Raw genomic sequence first — 18,952 nt, 5'->3', positions numbered from 1 at the left:
TTCCCGCCAGTGTAGTCTTTGTTAACAGTTTTACTTATTTTTCTATATCTTTTCCTTTATATGCACATATATCTTTCTCTGTGTCGTTGTCTAATACGTTCACCTGCCTGGTTATTTGACTGGGGGACAGACATTCTTATTACTGAGAGAGGAAAAGCTACTGCACAAATGAAACAAAAGCAAAGAAAATACCCTACTTGGCTTTTCTGGGCACATGTATGTTTACAAACACTTGATATACAGTCATAGGAGAGAGGATGGAAAACCCTCATCAGGGATGATCAAATGTGTGTCCACAAGGGTGCCCCAAAATCATAATCCAGTTTTAAGGTTACTAATTTTAGAAACATAAAAAATAAAAAAGTTTTTAAAAATAAAATTTGCATGTTGAATTATTTGCCTATAACTTACACTTTAATTGTGTATTTTCAAAGATTAATTTTAATTTGTCTTTGTCACTTTGCTTGTCTTCAACTGGAGGGACAGAAACAAAAAATAAAATGTTCTTTATAGTTCACAAAACTATATAAGAGAAAGGAAATTAAAATAGTTCAACTTTCAAATGGTGGTCTATCATTTTTAGCTTAGCACTTCTGAAGTCATTAAAGCTTGAAACTGCTGGCTGACTTTTGGAACATATATATGTATATATGTATACATACAAGTGTGTATATATATATATTTTAATGAACCCCTTGGTTTCTATGATATTTAAAATAATTTTTAGAAAGTTTCAAGTTATTGATGATTTTCTTGAAGCTTTTATTTATTCATGAGACATACAGAGAGGCAGAGACATAGGTAGAGGGAGAAGCAGGCTCTCTGCGTGGAGCCCAATGTGGGACTCAATCACCCGACCTGGGATCATGCCCTGAGTGGAAGGCAGATGCTCAACCACTGAGCCACCCAGGCATCCCAATAAATAAAATCTTAAGAAAAGATGTGCCTTTGTATAACCCCCTTCCTCGTCACTTGCTTCTTGCCAATACAACATGGTAAAGGTGATGAGACAGTCACTCTCTTAATTAGTTATGTTGCATGGCAATGGTAATGCATCGCCTCTATCAGAATTATGTCACATTAAACAGGACTCTGTGTCTGCCGAGTGCAGGGGAAGCTGCTCACGCTGGCTTTGAAGTAAGTTGCCCTGTTCTAAGGGGCACTGTGAGCGAGCCCCACAACCAGCAGCTGCAGGACCGGCTACTTGTTCAGACTAGACCCTGGCTGACCAACCACAAGCAAGGGAGACCGCAGACCTCTGTGTCCAAGAAACTGAATTTTGAAACTAACCCTTGAGCTTGAAAAGGGACCCTGAGCCCAGGGAGGAGAGTAGCCCAGCCAATGCTAGACAGGAGTCCTAGGAGACGCAGGAAAGTGGACCCAGTTTAGCTTGGTCCAAAATGAGATAATAAATGTGTGTTAAGTTGCTAAATTCATGGTAATTTATAATCAGCAATAAACAATTAATACAGGGGGATTCCTGGGTGGCTCAGCAGTTTAGTGCCTGCCTTTTGCCCAGGGTGTGATCCTGGAGTCCGGGGATCGAGTCCCACATTGGGCTCCCTGCATGGAGCCTGCTTCTCTCTCAGCCTGTCTCTGCCTCTCTCTCTGTGTCTCTCATGAAAAAAAAATCTTTAAAAAAATTAATACAGTATATATAAGCTTTCTGCTCTGTTCCATAAACAATACTTCAAGTTCTTCCCTATGTCATTATGTTTTTAAATAAGCGTCTAATTAGTCATAAGACATTCAAACATACAGAAGTATAATACAAACAAGGTGAACTCAGGGAGGGAGACAAACCATGTGAGACTCTTAACCATAGGAAACAAACTGAGGGTCGCTGGAGGGGAGTTGGTGGGGGCATGGGGTGACTGGGTGATGGGCATTAAGGAGGGCGTGCGATGTGATGAGCAGTGGGTATTATGTAATACTAATGCATCACTGAATTCTACCTCTGAATCTAATAATACACTGCATATTAATTGAAATTAAAAAGTTTTTAAAGAAATATCATACATTATCCTACCATGTTATTATTGTTGAACATACAGGTTGTTTTACATTTTGCTTTTGTAAACAATGCCCCAGTGAGTATCCTCAAGTATAAATTGTTTTCTATGCTGTGTTAGTTTTGTAAGAGATTTGAAAGAGTAGAAATGCTCTATGGGCAGGAACACATCAAGGATGTTGATAGTCTCAAAGTGCCGTCCAAAAAAGTTGTACCAATTTATATGCCTTGTAATAGTATAAGGAAGCTTACAATGTACAACCTCACCAATAATCCAAATATGTATATAAATGTATATGTATCATATATATGTACATAATTTTATTACTATCATTTTAATTGCACAGAAATGTACATGAGCTTAACACTAAATTGTGTTTCTTTGATCACTATTGGTCTTGAACAAGTATTTAATATGTTGTCTGGATGATACTTATTTTATCTTCTAAAGGGAACAGTTTAGTAAAATAAGAGCTAAGTACAAAGATCTCCATAAATTCCATCCTCACACATGCATACTCACCTCTATCATGCATGATATGTATGTACATGTATACATACCACTATCACCATCCCCACCATAGTAGGAGGGGCACTCATTACTATCTATTAACCTACACGAGCCAATCACAGCCATCCTAAGGCTATCCTTTGCTTTAGGGCTTACTCGTGTGTTGGGTTACTAGGGTCTCTATATATTTAGGACATTGCATATTGGGGGTGGTTGTTTTATTTTCGTTTTCATTCCTTTTCTTAATTAACAGCTCTTTGACTTTATTTTTATTTTTATTTTTTTTTGGTGCCAATTTTAAATACAGTTTTATTTAAGACATTGCATTTTCCACTTAACAATACAGTGCTTATAAAGTGCAATGTTTATTTCCTTTCCCTCTGCACATATTCCATATTCAAGTATCAAGAATGCCCAGTATATTTACTATATAGCAGCTTCGACTTTAAAACTGCCATGGAATTTGCTACAAATTTGGGTCCTTCAAATGTGTGGAACAATGCTAGACCTGTCATCAGGTTGGCTTAATCAACCTCTTCAATGGTAGGCCCAGAGGAGGCACCACCAGAGGGAGGAGCTCCACCACCAGGAAAGCCTCCAGGCATTCCTCCTGGCATGCCTCCTGCACTCTGGTATAGCTTCGTAATGATGGGATTGCAGACTTTCTCCAGCTCTTTCTGCTGATGTTCAAATTCTTCCTTCTCTGCAGTCTGGTTCTTATTGAGCCAGTTGATGATTTCATTGCACTTGTCAAGAATCTTCTGTTTGTCTTCATCATTGATTTTGCCCTGAAGTTTTTCATCTTCAACAGTTGCTTTCATGTTGAAAGCATAAGACTCAAGTGAATTCTTGGAAGACACCTTGTCTCTCTGCTTCTCATCTTCGGCTTTGTACTTCTCAGCTTCCTGGACCATGCGCTCAATGTCCTCCTTGCTCAAGTGGCCCTTGTCATTAGTGATGGTAATCTTATTCTCTTTTCCTGTGCTCTTATCCACAGCAGACACATTGAGGATACCATTTGCATCAATATCAAAAGTGACTTCAATCTGAGGAACACCACGAGGAGCAGGAGGTATGCCTGTGAGTTCAAACTTGCCAAGTAGGTTGTTATCCTTGGTCATAGCATGCTCACCTTCATAGACCTGAATAAGCACACCAGGCTGGTTGTCAGAGTAGGTAGTAAAGGTTTGTGTCTGTTTTGTAGGAATGGTAGTATTGCGCTTGATGAGCACAGTCATGACTCCTCCAGCAGTTTCAATACCAAGTGAAAGTGGGGTGACATCCAATAGCAGCAAATCTTGAACATTTTCAGATTTGTCACCAGAAAGAATGGCTGCCTGGACAGCTGCACCATAAGCAACGGCCTCATCAGGGTTGATGCTCTTATTCAGTTCCTTTCCATTGAAGAAATCTTGCAGAAGTTTCTGAATCTTGGGGATACGGGTAGAACCACCCACCAGGACAATGTCATGGATCTGAGACTTGTCCAGCTTGGCATCTCAAAGAGCTTTCTCTACAGGGTCCAGGGTGCCACAGAAGAGGTCAGCATTTAATTCTTCAAACCGGGCACGAGTAATAGAGGTATAGAAGTCGATTCCTTCATACAGAGAATCAATCTCAATACTGGCCTGGGTGCTGGAAGAAAGTGTACGCTTAGCCCGTTCACATGCAGTACGGAGACGGCGGACAGCCCTCTTGTTTTCGCTGATGTCCTTCTTGTGTTTGCGCTTGAATTCTGCAATAAAATGGTTGACCATTCTGTTGTCAAAGTCTTCTCCACCTAAGTGGGTGTCTCCAGCTGTGGACTTGACCTCAAAGATCCCATCTTCAATAGTAAGGATGGACACATCAAAAATGCCACCTCCTAAATCAAAGATCAACACGTTCCTTTCAGCTCCAACCTTCTTGTCTAAGCCATAAGCAATAGCAGCAGCAGTTGGCTCATTGATAATTCGAAGTACATTAAGACCGGCAATAGTTCCAGCATCTTTGGTAGCCTGACGCTGAGAGTCATTGAAGTATGCAGGTACCGTGACAACTGCATTGGTAACAGTCTTCCCAAGGTAGGCCTCTGCAATTTCCTTCATCTTCGTCAGGACCATAGAGGACACCTCCTCTGGATAGAAACTTTTGGTCTCCCCTTTGTACTCTACTTGGACTTTAGGCCTGCCAGCATCATTCACCACCATGAAAGGCCAATGCTTCATATCAGATTGGACGACAGCATCATCAAATCTACGTCCAATCAGCCGCTTGGCATCGAAAACCGTGTTGGTGGGGTTCATCGCAACTTGATTCTTCGCAGCATCACCGATCAATCGTTCGGTGTCCGTGAAGGCGACATAACTTGGGGTGGTTCGGTTTCCCTGATCATTGGCAATTATTTCCACTTTCCCGTGCTGGAAGACACCCACGCAGGAGTAGGTGGTGCCAAGATCGATCCCGACTGCAGGTCCCTTAGACATAATTGCTTCTGTGTGGGCCGGGCTCGGCTCGCGGAGACAACAGCCGTCTGCAGATCTGGCGCCACGTTCAATGAGACCCGCTCTTTGACTTTAATGTGTAGTATTTTAATCATTTCTTCATAATTTCATACTTCTGTCTTAACAAGGTCACTATTCAACTTGAAAGTAATTGTTCACAGATATATTTGATAAATTAATGAGAACTTTAATAAGCATTAGGCTTGAATGCTCTCAACTTTTTTTTTATTTAGTGCTCTGGACTGTTTTGGAATGTGGTAGACATTTTTAGCGTTTGAGTTTTTAAAACATGATTTTTTTCTCCCCACAGATAACTAATTTTGAATTTTTCCCCATTGGTTTTGTATATATGTATTCATGTATTTTATACATATGTATATATATATTCATACATGTAATTATATAAAATTATGTCCATATAATTTATATATATGAATTTTAATAATCCATTAAAAATTCATATATCAGGGCTACACTCCCTGTATTATATATTTTTTTAATTTTTTATTTATTTATGATAGTCACAGAGAGAGAGAGAGGCAGAGACACAGGCAGAGGGAGAAGCAGGCTCCATGCACCGGGAGCCCGACGTGGGATTCGATCCCGGGTCTCCAGGATCGCGCCCTGGGCCAAAGGCAGGCGCCAAACCGCTGCGCCACCCAGGGATCCCCTATATTTTTATTATATGCTCTACAATCTAACTGACAAGTCCCTTTTTCCTCTTTTTTTCATGTTGTTAGCTGCTTGCTGTTTTATCCTTTCAGAAAAACTTCAGAATTATTCCATTAAAATCAAATGAAAATGGACTTGAGATTTTGGCTGAGATTACATTATTTTGGCAACATGCATGATAATTATTCGTTGTTTAAAATAGAGGTCTTTTACTAAATTGAACAATCTCCTTCAATTTCAAGTTTTCTAAGATGTTGAATGCCATTTTTAGCATCTTCTGAGATTATTTGCAGAATAGATCTACAGGTGTGATGTAGTTTATTAAATAAACCAAAGTGATTTATTCTTCTCTATCACAGGATATTTCAAACTGGGTTTGGCATGCTAGAGAAAAAAGTCAGGAGTGGGAGTATTCAACTGGTGTTAGTTCTAGAAGCCTGCTTAAGGCAGAATGTTTCTTTTAGTTGCCCAGGTGGCCTAGCTGGCTATGTGTCTGACTCTTGGTTTTGGCTCAGGTCATGATCTCAGGGATGTAAGATTGAGCCCAGGACAAGTTCCATGCTCACCAAAGAGTCTTCTTGAGACTCTTTCTTCCCATCCCTCTGCCCCTCCCGCTGTGCTTTCTCTCTCTAGAATAAATAGGTAAATTTTTGAAAGAGAAAATACCAGAATGTTTCTTTCATCTGTTTTAGGTATCTATTTTAGGGGTTTTCTTATTTGAAAATCTGTGTTTCATGCTTTGTTTGTCTCAAGAAGTAGACTAAAATGATTAGTTTGGTTATTTGAGTGTTGCCAACTTCTTAAAATAAACTTTGTAACTTTTATTTTTTTTTATTTTTTTTATTTTATTTTTTTTATTTATTTATGATAGTCACAGAGAGAGAGAGAGAGAGAGAGAGAGGCAGAGACATAGGCAGAGGGAGAAGCAGGCTCCATGCACCGGGAGCCCGACGTGGGATTCGATCCCGAGTCTCCAGGATCACGCCCTGGGCCAAAGGCAGGCGCCAAACCACTGCGCCACCCAGGGATCCCAACTTTGTAACTTTTAAAGTTATTGCCAGTATTGAAACAATCTACCTAATATGAGAATTCCTGCTGCTTTAAAGTTGGAAGAGACTAGTAGATATTTCAGCAGCATTTCAGAAAAATCCTCTGCCTTTGAAATACTCAAGGTATAATTTAAATGTAAATCTGTCAATGTATTTCAATGATTTCATTATATATTTTGTGTTCCTCAAATGACCCATTGACATTTAAGAAATATGAATACAAAATCAGATATTCAATTCTCCTATCTGCTTGTTAAAACCACCCTTTCAGTTCTAATTATAGTAATTTTTATTCTCTTCTACAGAGCAAACAATCAAGAGAGCAAAAATGCAACATCTGGAATAAAATAAAATATCTACAAACCATCTATCTGATAAGACATTCATCTTCAGAATACAGAAGGAAATCCTACAATCATACAATCAGTAACAAACAAAGATGGTAACCTAATTAAAAAATGGGCCAAAGACATCATAGTCATCTTTCCAAAAAAAGACAAATGGTCGACACATCTATTATGAAAAAATGTTCAGCATCACTAATCAAAACCAGTCTGAAATATCACTTGTCCAGCAGGGAGGCTATTATTAATAAAAAATGTGGCAAGTATGTGGAGAAATTAGAATTGTTGTGCCCTGTTAGTAGAAACACAAAGGGGTACAACATCTATGGAAAACAGTGTGCAAGTTCCTCAAAAAATTTAAATTAGAACTACCATATGACATAGGAATCCCATTTCTGGATACATACCCAAAACAAGTGAGTAAGGATCTCATAAAGACTTTAGGGCTCCCATGTTCATTGCAGTACTATTCACATAGCCAAGATGTGGAAAAATCTCAATGTCTACTGGCACCTGAATGGATAAATAAAATGAGATATGGATTCTGGTATAAGATGGTGACACAGAGATTCTGCAATCATCTCTTCCCAAAGATATACTCAAGCTATAGCTATATATGAAACAATTTTATTAGGGAAAGTGGGATGGAAACCCAAACATCAAAACTAGATGAGTGACTCCTGCACATTAGGCCAACAAGAAAATAAAATGTATATCAAAGGAGGTAGGAGAGGCAGAAATATAACCTTGCCACCAATTCCACTCTTGGCATAGCAATCTACAATGACGATCGAACTCAGTCTGGAACTTCTCCCTGAGATGAAATGTTTGATTTCCAAACCCAGCATCCCAACTTTTAAGACTTATGCTGAGAAACAAGTGTCCAAGACATCTAGCTTTGAAAACTAATGGGGCTCACATCATGAGATCCACCAGCTATAGCGAAGTGAGATATAGCTCTACAAGTACCTCACACTCACAATGACACACCCTAGATCCAAAGTAAGCAGCAGCTAATGACAAGGCAACCAAATGTTTAATTTTACATTAAATAGGCTCATTTGCTTATCTTAAAGCAACAGAGAGGCAGGCATCTAATGTAACACACATATAGGGGCATCCTGGCACACTTTCCAGGGCACAGCAAGAGGTAATAGATCCAGGAGCTCAGTTTTTCTATGAAAGAGGCCTGTTAACTTATCTTCATAGCTGGGACCTGAGGTGCAGGCTTCTAATTAAACACATAACTAAAGGCTAACCATAATCCTTTCCAGAGATTCTCAGTGGGTAGGGGCTTCTTTACACTCTCCTTGTGCCATGCTTTAGTACAACAGGGTCTCCTGGGAGGGATCATTGGTATGCATCTGGCTCCTCCTTTTGTGTATCTGGTGTGCAATTGTAACAGCTTACTCCTAGGGGATACTTCTTAATCACCTGAGTCTGGTGGTCAGGGAGCTTATGCTTGTGGTCCCTGTATTTATCTGCATATTATTAAAGCTGCTCCTGAGGTTCTGGCTTCAGATAAGCTTGAATCAAGGTGCTGAATGAAATCCCCTCATTTGTGACAAGGACAGGTCTTGGCAAGCCATCAACTACTGGGAGCCATGAAAAACCAAATAAAGCTGGTCTGACAAATGCAAAGGTGTGAAAGTCAACCAAGTTAAAGGGCATGGCTGAATGATTAGTTCGTCTTCTGCAGGAGGCCACTCCGCCACATCAGGGAGAGGAGAGACAGAACCAACATAGTGAGGCAATGAAAATGAAGAAACAGAGGAATATGGTCCAAGTGAAAGAAGAAGGTGAAACAGAAAAAATCTTTAACAAAACAGATATAAGTGATTTACTTGAAAAAAAGTCCAAAATAATGTTCATAAACACGCTTGTTGTAGTCAGGTAAAGAATACGCTAACACAGAACATCAACAACAAGAGAAAATACAAGATAGTACCAAATATATATGAACGGTAGTAGATAATAACTTTTGAAATTAGTATTTAAGTTAAAAAGATTAGTAAAGATAACTACAACTACAATCATTACTTAATGGATATAAAGATAAAGATATCAAATACAACATGAAAAACATAAAATATGATGGGAGTAAGAGTAAAAATGTAGAGTTTTGAAGGCATCCAAAGCATCAGTTTAAAATAGGTTATTATATATTTAAGTAATTCTAGGTAAGTCTTAAGGCAAACCCAAAGCAAAAACTTTACATGTATTTATAACATTATAGTCACACTGCACATCTGATGTCCATTAAAGTATCATGATGGTTCCATATTCAAAATCCATCCACTGTTTGCACAGCCACCATTCTGTTTCCAGCAGCTTATGACCTCTCCTGAATTTTAACACTAGCCTCCTACCCACTCATCTTGATTTTACCTTCTTGCAGCTGCCAAAATAATTCTTTTAAATCAGAAGTCAGATCAAGTCACTTCCTTGTTTAAAATTACCAATAATTCTCTTTTCCATCAGAGTCAATGTCAAAGACCTTCTAGTGATATCTAAGGTCTCACATGATGAAGCTGTGTAATTCTGATTCATCATATTCATGTCACTTACTACATTCTAGCCACACTGACTTCCTTGATATACCTTGAATAAAATAGGCAAGTCCCTGTTTAAGTCCTTATACTGAAAGCTTCTGGTGGCCTAGAATACTCTTCTCCCAGGAAGCTAATTCCTTCACCTCCTCTATCCTGGGCCCTGATCATTAGAAATACCACTGCTAGGGGAAGGGGAAGTAGAGAGAAAGCCTTACCTATGGGACTCAGGCTCCCTACTCTCATAAATTCCTCCCACTAGGCTGGTAAGTGCTAAGTAAAATTCAAGATCATCTAATGTGCAGATGCATGGGCATAGCCTCAAGCTAGGGGTAGAGCAGGAACAGAGGACCCTGGCTGGTTTTCTGCCAAAGCAACATCCATCATTATCTACAAGAAAACTCCAGAGGAACCCTCTCAAACAGAGACTTCTTTTTCCTCTTCCTTGCTTCTTTATGTCTTTACTTGCTGCTCTCAGCAAGATAAGGTGTCTTAAAAATTTCATCCATAGGGGAGAAGGATCCATGCAAGGCTTCAGCATCTGCACTACTGGGAGCTGGCCCCCTTTTCCAGGCTTGCCCACACTGGGAAGCTTTCTCCAGGGTCCAGCACAGCCCTCAGCATTTTTCCTCAATACTTACTATGGTTCACAGCCTTGTAATTGGATGCCAATTCCCCTTTTACCTTCTATAGGAATGCATTCTACAATTTCCTGCTAGACCACATTCAGTCTTTAACAATTTATTAAAAATTTTAGCTGATATTTTCCCCCTCATGTATTGTGCAGCCATGTCTTCCTCTCTTCTCTACTGTAGGTAAGTCTCTTTGAAGTTGCCTATCTTTCAATTTTAGATTAATTGTTTGCCCCGCCACATGACCTCATTGACAGGGTCAAGGAAAATTTTGACCTTGTATATTATCTGGCCTTTTTTTGGTTTTGTTTTGGTCGGGGTGAAACCAATGCTCTTTTCAGCTCTCTATAAGCTGGACTGACAGGATCTCATTTGGCCTTTTATTTTATCTAACAATTTGTTATGCTCCACGGTACAATTCTTCAAGCTTCTCTGTAGGACAAAATACAACATTCCTGTATTGCAAAGTGGGTCTGACTTTCTTCATTTCTATGCAAATTTATGAAAAAGATAACACATAGTCAGCTTAATGAGTCAAGTTTTCAATATTAATCAAAGTCACTTTCTTTTGGGGTATGAGATAATGAGCTTCTGTATAGATTTTCCAGTTTTGTTTTTTTTTTTCTAATTTCCTGGATTTTCAGTAATGTCAATTGTGAGCTTATCTATTTTAGGTCAGCCATATCCTATTTTTTATTCTCTTCTATTGGTTTTCCACTTTTTCCAGCACAAAAGCATTTTTATTCCCTAGCTTTATATCCCCAAGCAGTCTTGAGTTCTCTTCAAACTAAAATAGAGGCTTACTAGGAGGCATCTTAAAATTATTCCTGAGACTAACTAAAGCTGAAGTTCCTATCTTGACTCACCTGCAAAGGGAAAAAGCTACTTTATGACCTCTCAATTGTTTTAGTCTTTATCAGTCATGTTATTCTACAATAAATCATCCCAAGTATCCGGCACCTTATATAATATAGAAAAGTCCTCATTCGTTACAACTTCTTAAAACTATATAAAAAAAGAGAAAGACTGTAATTTAAATAAAAAGCCCTCATTAAAATCAAATTACAGATTGAAAATAGACTGTCTGGAGCAGTCAGGTTTTCTTTTCAGTATATTGATTTTTCTTACACACAGATCATGTTGTGCAGCTTGAATAGTACTTACAGTCTCAAAAGTTTAAGATTCACTTTCATAGTACTATCCTCGGCATCATGTAAGCACCACCCCAGTAAATTAGGGATCACTACAGAGGATTATCAATATGTATTTACTTATGTTTACTATGCAGGGCTTGAAAATGCAATTTCTGCACATTTGGATTAGAGAATTCAAATCAAATCAGTAAGATTGATTCTCTGGCCTAAATTGTATATATACTAATTTCACATACATTTCTAAGGCAAATCAATGAATATACACTAAAGGATGATGTGGGGAGAAGGGGCTTCCAGCTCCTTATTACAGAAGAAAAGCATGTCTGTACCATTCTAGCTTTGTCTGTGTAGTTCTAGGTCATTTAATCAAACAGATTTAGATAATCCCATACATCAAAGGTCCCCACATCTAAGCTCTCTGAATGAGCCCCTAAAATAGATCTTGATTATTTAATTCTTGCAAATGGATTAACAGAAGATTGCATCTAAAATTTGGTCAATTTACAGAAGATTATGACTTACAAAATACATGTATCTGGCAAAAGAATCCATACCTATCACTCAAAGATCTGTAAACCTCTTTAAAAAATAAACATGTGGATGTGGCCTATTTCAGCATGATATGGCTATGTATATAGAAGATTTTTTCCATTTTTGAAACATAAAATAAAATACAGTTGTAGGGGCTTGTTTCCCTGGAAAATGTATCCTTGCACTCTTGGAATTCTGTTCAACCTCTTTTAGTGTTTATTCCACTCAAGAATCAAGTAGGAACATATTACAAGGGAGAGCTATAGTGTATTTTGATACTGAATTCTATGCTCTTGCTTTCTAAACAGACATCAATGATAAAATCGCTCTGTACTCCATTGCATCCTATTGCCTCATCTTTTTTGTCTTTATATAATGTTCACAGTAAAGAGGGGAAAAAAAGGTGGAATCTGTCCTATTTTCAAGTATGAGTTAGAGGGCACAAATATTGTCCTGTCTTTCCCATTTTAATTTTTTTTTTCTAACAGCAACAGTCTCTAGTGACACATTCCACATGAAAGATGCCAAGAAGATAATTCTGTTCAAAAACAATTAAAAAAGCACACAGTTTTCAATAAAAGAGTTGTGCTTACATGATGAGACAGTTAACTGAATGCACATTATGGTGAAAATATGAGTACAGTTTTCAGCTTCTGAAGGCTGTCTATAGCTATGATGTTCCAAGATTATTAATGTACTAATGTCCAAGGCAAACATTATATATGAGAATTTAAACTCTTGCATCATGTTCAAAAGACTAGTATTCCAGTTTAAGCTTGCTTAGAGTCAGCCATAACTGCAGAGGGGCCATAAAGAGAAAAGGGACACAGGTACTCTGCTGCCAAGATGCCCCAGTAGGATGCCGAGGTTCTACCCCAGGGGACAGCACTGTGGTCAAATAAACTCACATGACAATAACTAATCATCAGCCCAAGTCATCCTCAACTTCTTCCCATGTGTTCACCCTTAGACTTTACAATATCACCTCTGAAACCTACATAGCCAGATTTTTTACTCTATTTCTTTCCTCACTATCAGTAGATGGGATTATTGACCCATCAATTGGGTCAATAATATTATTGACCTTGATACATCCCCACCTATCTTAATTATATTAACTGTTTTGTATCATAATTAGAAGAAACCAGGGGGGCACCTGGGTGGCTCAGTGGTTGAGCATCTGCCTTCATTTTTTTTTTTTTTTGGTATATTTCTTTATTGGAGTTCTATTTGCCAACATATAGTATAACACCCAGTGCTCATCCCGTCAAGTGCCCCCCTTAGGGCCTGTCACCCAGTCACCTGATCCCCCCGAGCGCCTCCCCTTCCATTACCCCTTGTTCATTTCCCGGAGTTAGGAGTTTCTCATGTTCTGTCACCCTCACTGATATTTCCCACTCATTTTCTCTCCTTTCCCCTATAATCCCTTTCACTATTTTTTATATTCCCCAAATGAATGAAACCATCTAATGTTTGTCCTTCTCTGATTGACTTACTTCACTCAGCATAATACCCTCCAATTCCATCCACAACGAAGCCAATGGTGGGTATTTGTCGTTTCTAATGGCTGAGGAATATTCCATTGTATACATAGACCACATCTTCTTTATCCGTTCATCTGTCGATGGACACCGAGGCTCCTTCCACAGTGTGGCTATTGTGGACATTGCTGCTATAAACATTGGGGTGCAGGTGTCTCGGCTTTTCACTGCATCTGTATCTTTGGGGTAAATCTCCAGCAGTGCAATTGCTGGGTCGTAGGGCAGATCTATTTTAACTCTTTGAGGAATCTCAACACAGTTTTCCAGAGTGGCTGTAGCAGTTCACATTCCCACCAGCAGTGCAAGAGGGTTCTCCTTTCTCCACATCCTCTCCAATATTTGTTGTTTCCTGTCTTGTTAATTTTCCCCATTCTCACTGGTGTGAGGGGATATCTCATTGTGGTTTTGATTTGTATTTCCCTGATGGGAAGGGATGCGGAGCATTTTCTCATGTGCATGTTGGCCATGTCTATGTCTTCTTTGGTGAACTTTCTGTTCATGTCTTTTGCCCATTTCATGATTGGATTGTTTGTTTCTTTGGTGTTGAGTTTAATAAGTTCTTTATAGATCTTGGATACTAGTCCTTTATCTGATATGTCATTTGCAAATATCTTCTCCCATTCTGTAGGTTGTCTTTTAGTTTTGTTGACTGTTTCTTTTGCTTCTGTGCAGAAATTTTTATCTTGATTAAGCCCTAAGAGTCCATTTTTGCTTTTGTTTCCCTTGCCTTCATAGATGCATCTTGCAAGAAGTTGCTGTTGACAAGTTCAGAAAGGGTGTTGCCTGTGGTCTCCTCTAGGATTTTGATGGATTCTTGTCTCACATTTAGATCTTTCATCCATTTTCAGTTTATCTTTGTGCATGGTGTAAGAGAATGGTCTAGTTTCATTCTTCTGCATGTGGCTAATTTTCCCAGTACCATTTATTGAAGAGACTGTCTTTTTTCCAGTGGATAGTCTTTCCTGCTTTGTCAAAAACTAGTTGACCACAGAGTTGAGGGCCCATTTCTGGGTTCTCTATTCTGTTCCATTGATCTATGTGTCTGTCTTTGTGCCAGTACCACACTGTCGTGGTGATCACAGCTTTGTAGTACAACTTGAAATCCGGCATTGTGATGCCCCCAGCTTTGGGTTTCTTTATCAGTATTCCCTTGGCTATTTGGGGGTCTTTTCTGATTCCACACAAATCTTAAGATTATTTGTTCCAACTCTCTGAAGAAAGTTCATGGTATTTTGATAGGGATTGCATTGAACGTGTAACTTGCCCTGGGTAATTGACAGTTTCACAATATTAATTCTTCCAATCCATAAGCATGGAATATTGTTTCCATCTCTTTGTGTCTTCCTCAATTTCTTTCAGAAGTGTTCTGTAGTTTTCAGGGTATAGATCCTTTACCCCTTTTGTTAGGTTTATTTCTAGGTATCTTATGCTTTTGGGTGCAACTGTAAATGGAATTGATTCTTAATTTCTCTTTCTTCAATCTCATTGTTAGTGTATAGAAATGCCACTGATTTCTGGGCACCGATTTTGTATCTGAGCATCTGCTTTCAGATAAGGTCGTGATTCCAGGGTCTTGGGATCAAGTTCTGCATTGGGCTCTCCGCAGGGACCCTGCTTCTCCCTCTGCCTATGTTTCTGCCTCTCTCTTTGTGTCTCTCATGAAGAAATAAAATTTAAAAATAAAGAAACAAATAAGAGCCTAATAAGAGCCTTGAAATAAATTATTTTTCTTTCAAGTTCAATAATATGTGTGTATATATCATTTAGGCACAAATATACACGTATAGGTTTACTACAATAAATGAATAGCATATATATTATGTACAGAATATACATAGTACATGTCTTGTATAATGAAACATAATATATACAGTTATTATTATTGTGTATTAATATATACTATGTATATTATATAACAAATTTAACACTGTACATGCACTATATAGTTCTACTAAACTACATATTTAAGATATTGTTAAACCAATTCTGCAAAACATCTGCAAACCATCATAGATTCATTCTTTCTAAATAAAGATAACATTCTAAATAAAACATAACATTTCTAAATAAAAATAACATTATTTTTTTCCATGGTATTTTTCTGCACATGGTACTCATTGTGGTAACTTCTATCACCTTTCCAAAGATGGTTATTCAAAACCAGGGATCCCTGGGTGGCTCAGCAGTTTAGTGCCTGCCTTCAGCCCAGGCATGACTCTGGAGTCCCAGGACCGAGTCCTGCATGGGGTTTCCTGCATGGAGCCTGCTTTTCCCTCTGCCTGTGTCTCTGCCTCTGTCTCCCTCTCTGTCTCTCATGAATAAATAAAATCTTTAAAAAACAGAATAAATGACAAAAAATCTTACATTGCAAATATATATATATAAGTATATATATTAATTGATATATGAGATAACAGAGGATCTAACAGAAATAATCATTTACTTACAAGAGAACAGCCATCGTTTTCCTATCACCACACTGTTGGGAGTATAGGCCCTTATATTACATCTAAAGTGTAAGAACCATATATTGAGGTATACGAAAAATAAATGCACCATTTAATTTTACAGAGAAACATATCAATATTTTGAAGAGAAAAATATCAATTTCCTTTAAAAGCATAAAGTATACCTGTGGACTTATTTATAGTTTTCAAAGCCTACATTTAAGTTCTACGATTCACTGGTCAATGTGTTAAGTTTCAGGTAGGCAATGATTAATGTTTTGTCCCTGTCCTCAAAGAGCACTTACTCTGGTGGGAAAAAACTGACATTACAACATAATTACAATTCAGTCTCAAGAGTGATACAGAAAAGGGTCAGAGAGAATGAGTTTAACAACTCTGAAGGAGTCAAGGAAGATTTACAAAAGGGATAAAACTTGTGCTTAAAGGTGGAAGGGGATTTTGAAATCCCCAGTTAGAAAAAGCAGAAAAGATATAGCAAATAAAAGATGGAGGTTTGACAGAGCAAGGCTACAATAGTTAAGAACCTGTTAGTTTCCACAACTGAAGAGAACAGATGGAAAAAGTTGCAAAAACTTATTAAAGCCTCTAAAAAAATCATGGTAAAATTACAGTAGTGGCGTTGGTTACCCTTTGTATTAATTTTCAAGTTTATATGTGCAAAATGTTCAGGGTTTTTTTTTGTTTCATATAATATGATGTGGCTTTCAGTTAGATGGCCTATACCAAATAAGGAAGTATCTCTTTATTCTTAAATTGCTAATATTTTCATTTAGAAATGTTACTAAATTCTTAAGCATCTATCAAGATGATCATATGAAGTTTCTCATCCTTTCCCTTCCGTGATACACTATATTAATAGATATCTAAAGATTGAGATAATCCTTATTATATTCCCCTGATAAAATATATTAATTTATAATTATCATTTCAAAGGTACATACTTATATATGTAAGTATTTATTTAGGATTTTTGTCTAAGTTCATATTTATTTAAACTTTTTATTTTTCTATCTAGTTTTGTCGGATCCTGGTAAGAATGAGAGAAGGCACCTTGGAAGCAGATCCTCTATCCGAGCTCATGCAACAAGCAACTTGTGAATCAGAAAGGAATCAAAACCACAATGAGATACCTCTCACCAGTGAGAATGGGGAAAATTAACAAGGCAGGAAGCCACAAATGTTGGAGAGGAAGGAAACCACAAATGTTGGAGAGGATGTGGAGAAAGGGGAACCCTCCTGTACTGTTGGTGGGAATGTGAACTGGTGCAGCCACTCTGGAAAACTGTGTGGAGGTTCCTCAAAGAGTTAAAAATAGAGCTGCCCTATGACCCAGCAATTGCACTGCTGGAGATTTACCCCAAAGATACAGATGCAGTGAAAAGCCGAGACACCTGCACCCCAATGTTTATAGCAGCAATGTCCACAATAGCCAAACTGTGGAAGGAGCCTTGGTGTCCATCGACAGATGAATGGATAAAGAAGATGTGGTCTATGTATACAATGGAATATTACTCAGCCATTAGAAACGACAAATACCCATCATTTGCTTTGATGTGGATGGAACTGGAGGGTATTATGCTGAGTGAAATAGGTCAATTGGAGAAGGACAAACATTATATGGTCTCATTCATTTGGGGAATATAAAAAATAGTGAAAGGGAATAAAGGGGAAAGGAGAAAAAATAAGTGGGAAATATCAGAAAGGGAGACAGAACATGAGAGACTCCTAACTCTGGGAAACAAATTAGGGGTGGTGGTAGGGGAGGGGGGTGAGGGATGGGAGTGACTGGGTGGCGGGCACTAAGGGGGGCCCTTGATGGGATGAGCACTGGGTGTTATTGTATATGTTGGCAAATTGAACACCAATAAAAATTAAATTTATAAAAAAATAAAATAAATAAAATTAAAATTAAATAAAAATAAAATAAAATAAAATAAAATAAAATAAATAAAATAAAATAAAATAAAATAAAATAAAATAAATAAAGGAAGCTACCAGACAAGTGCTCTCCAAATTCCTGACTTACCAAAGCATAGGTGAAAACAAATAGTGACTTAAAAGCATTAAGTCCTAGGGTAGTTTGTTATATAACAAAAGACAGCAAAACACCAATTCACCTCTATACACTTTATGTTCTTGACAGATAAATAAATCAAGGGCTCCCATCAAGTCTATGGTTCCTTAGCACCAATTCATAATCCATCCTGCAATGCTGTCACTGTATAAAATCATCTGGCTCTGCTGTTGTACAAAAGCAAGGATTTAGTTTACCTTGGTTACCTTGTAAATGTTTCTATGTTGTTGGTATGTCCTTTTTCCAACTCTATTCTGAGTTAGTATTACTGAAGTATAAGCTCATCATTTTCTATTGTCTTTTCAAATTAATACATAGAAAATATCATATTGAAAAAAGTATTAAGTACTTACAACACTTTTGCTCCCTTCCTTAATGTTCAACCTGAAATAAGGAATCTTCTTTGTTTTTAAGGCTGAGCCACAAGACTTGTCTTCTTTCTATTGAATGAAGTAAGGAGGACAAATATCAACCTAAGAATGTCAAGAAGTGAAGAGATGACTTTATGTTAAAAAATTACTGATTTTTATCTGCTATTTCTCAGTCTCTCTCCCACCTCTATCTCTATAGATTTGTTACCTTTATCATAAACATCTATATATACTACAGAACTCCAGGGAGTTGGTAAAGAAATAAAAAAGTTTAAATGCATATTTTGCTATATATATGCACATAAGGGATCATCATTAAATATAATAGGAGTAATATTCACCCCTGACAGCATGGATGGATCTGGAGACTATAATGTTAAATGAAATAAGTCAGAAAAAGACAAATACCATATGATTTTACTCATATGTGGAATATAAGGATGAAAATAAGTGAACAAAGGGAAAAAAAGAGGCAATCCAAAAAGCAGACTCTAAACTATAGAGAACCAACAAAAGGAAGTGGGGTGGGTGGATGAAACAGTTAAAGGGGATTAAAAGTATA

At 37.7% G+C, this 18,952-nt stretch overlaps 1 protein-coding gene and 1 pseudogene across 2 annotated transcripts in view; one reads left to right on the top strand and one right to left on the bottom strand.

Annotated features, from left to right (window-relative positions):
- LOC144321982 (uncharacterized) overlaps positions 1–17,687 on the top strand; it is a 566,375-nt gene extending 548,688 nt beyond the window's left edge. The window contains exon 8 of one of the 2 annotated variants that reach the window (XR_013387531.1): positions 7,032–7,504. Coding sequence is in view for 1 of the 2 variants with exons in the window: in XM_077911385.1 (XP_077767511.1) it covers positions 16,961–16,979 (19 nt within the window). In the remaining variant the exon portion in view is untranslated. Of the gene's footprint in view, positions 1–7,031; positions 7,505–16,960 lie in introns of those variants that run through there. The other variant, XM_077911385.1, reaches the window with a different exon arrangement.
- LOC144321976 (heat shock cognate 71 kDa protein pseudogene) lies at positions 2,785–5,080 on the bottom strand (annotated as a pseudogene).
- Positions 17,688–18,952: the final 1,265 nt, after the last annotated feature.

Source organism: Canis aureus, chromosome 10 (genome assembly GCF_053574225.1).
Source record: "Canis aureus isolate CA01 chromosome 10, VMU_Caureus_v.1.0, whole genome shotgun sequence".
In the NCBI taxonomy this organism is placed as follows: domain Eukaryota; kingdom Metazoa; phylum Chordata; class Mammalia; order Carnivora; family Canidae; genus Canis; species Canis aureus.
This window is presented reverse-complemented; position numbering and strand designations above follow the sequence as displayed.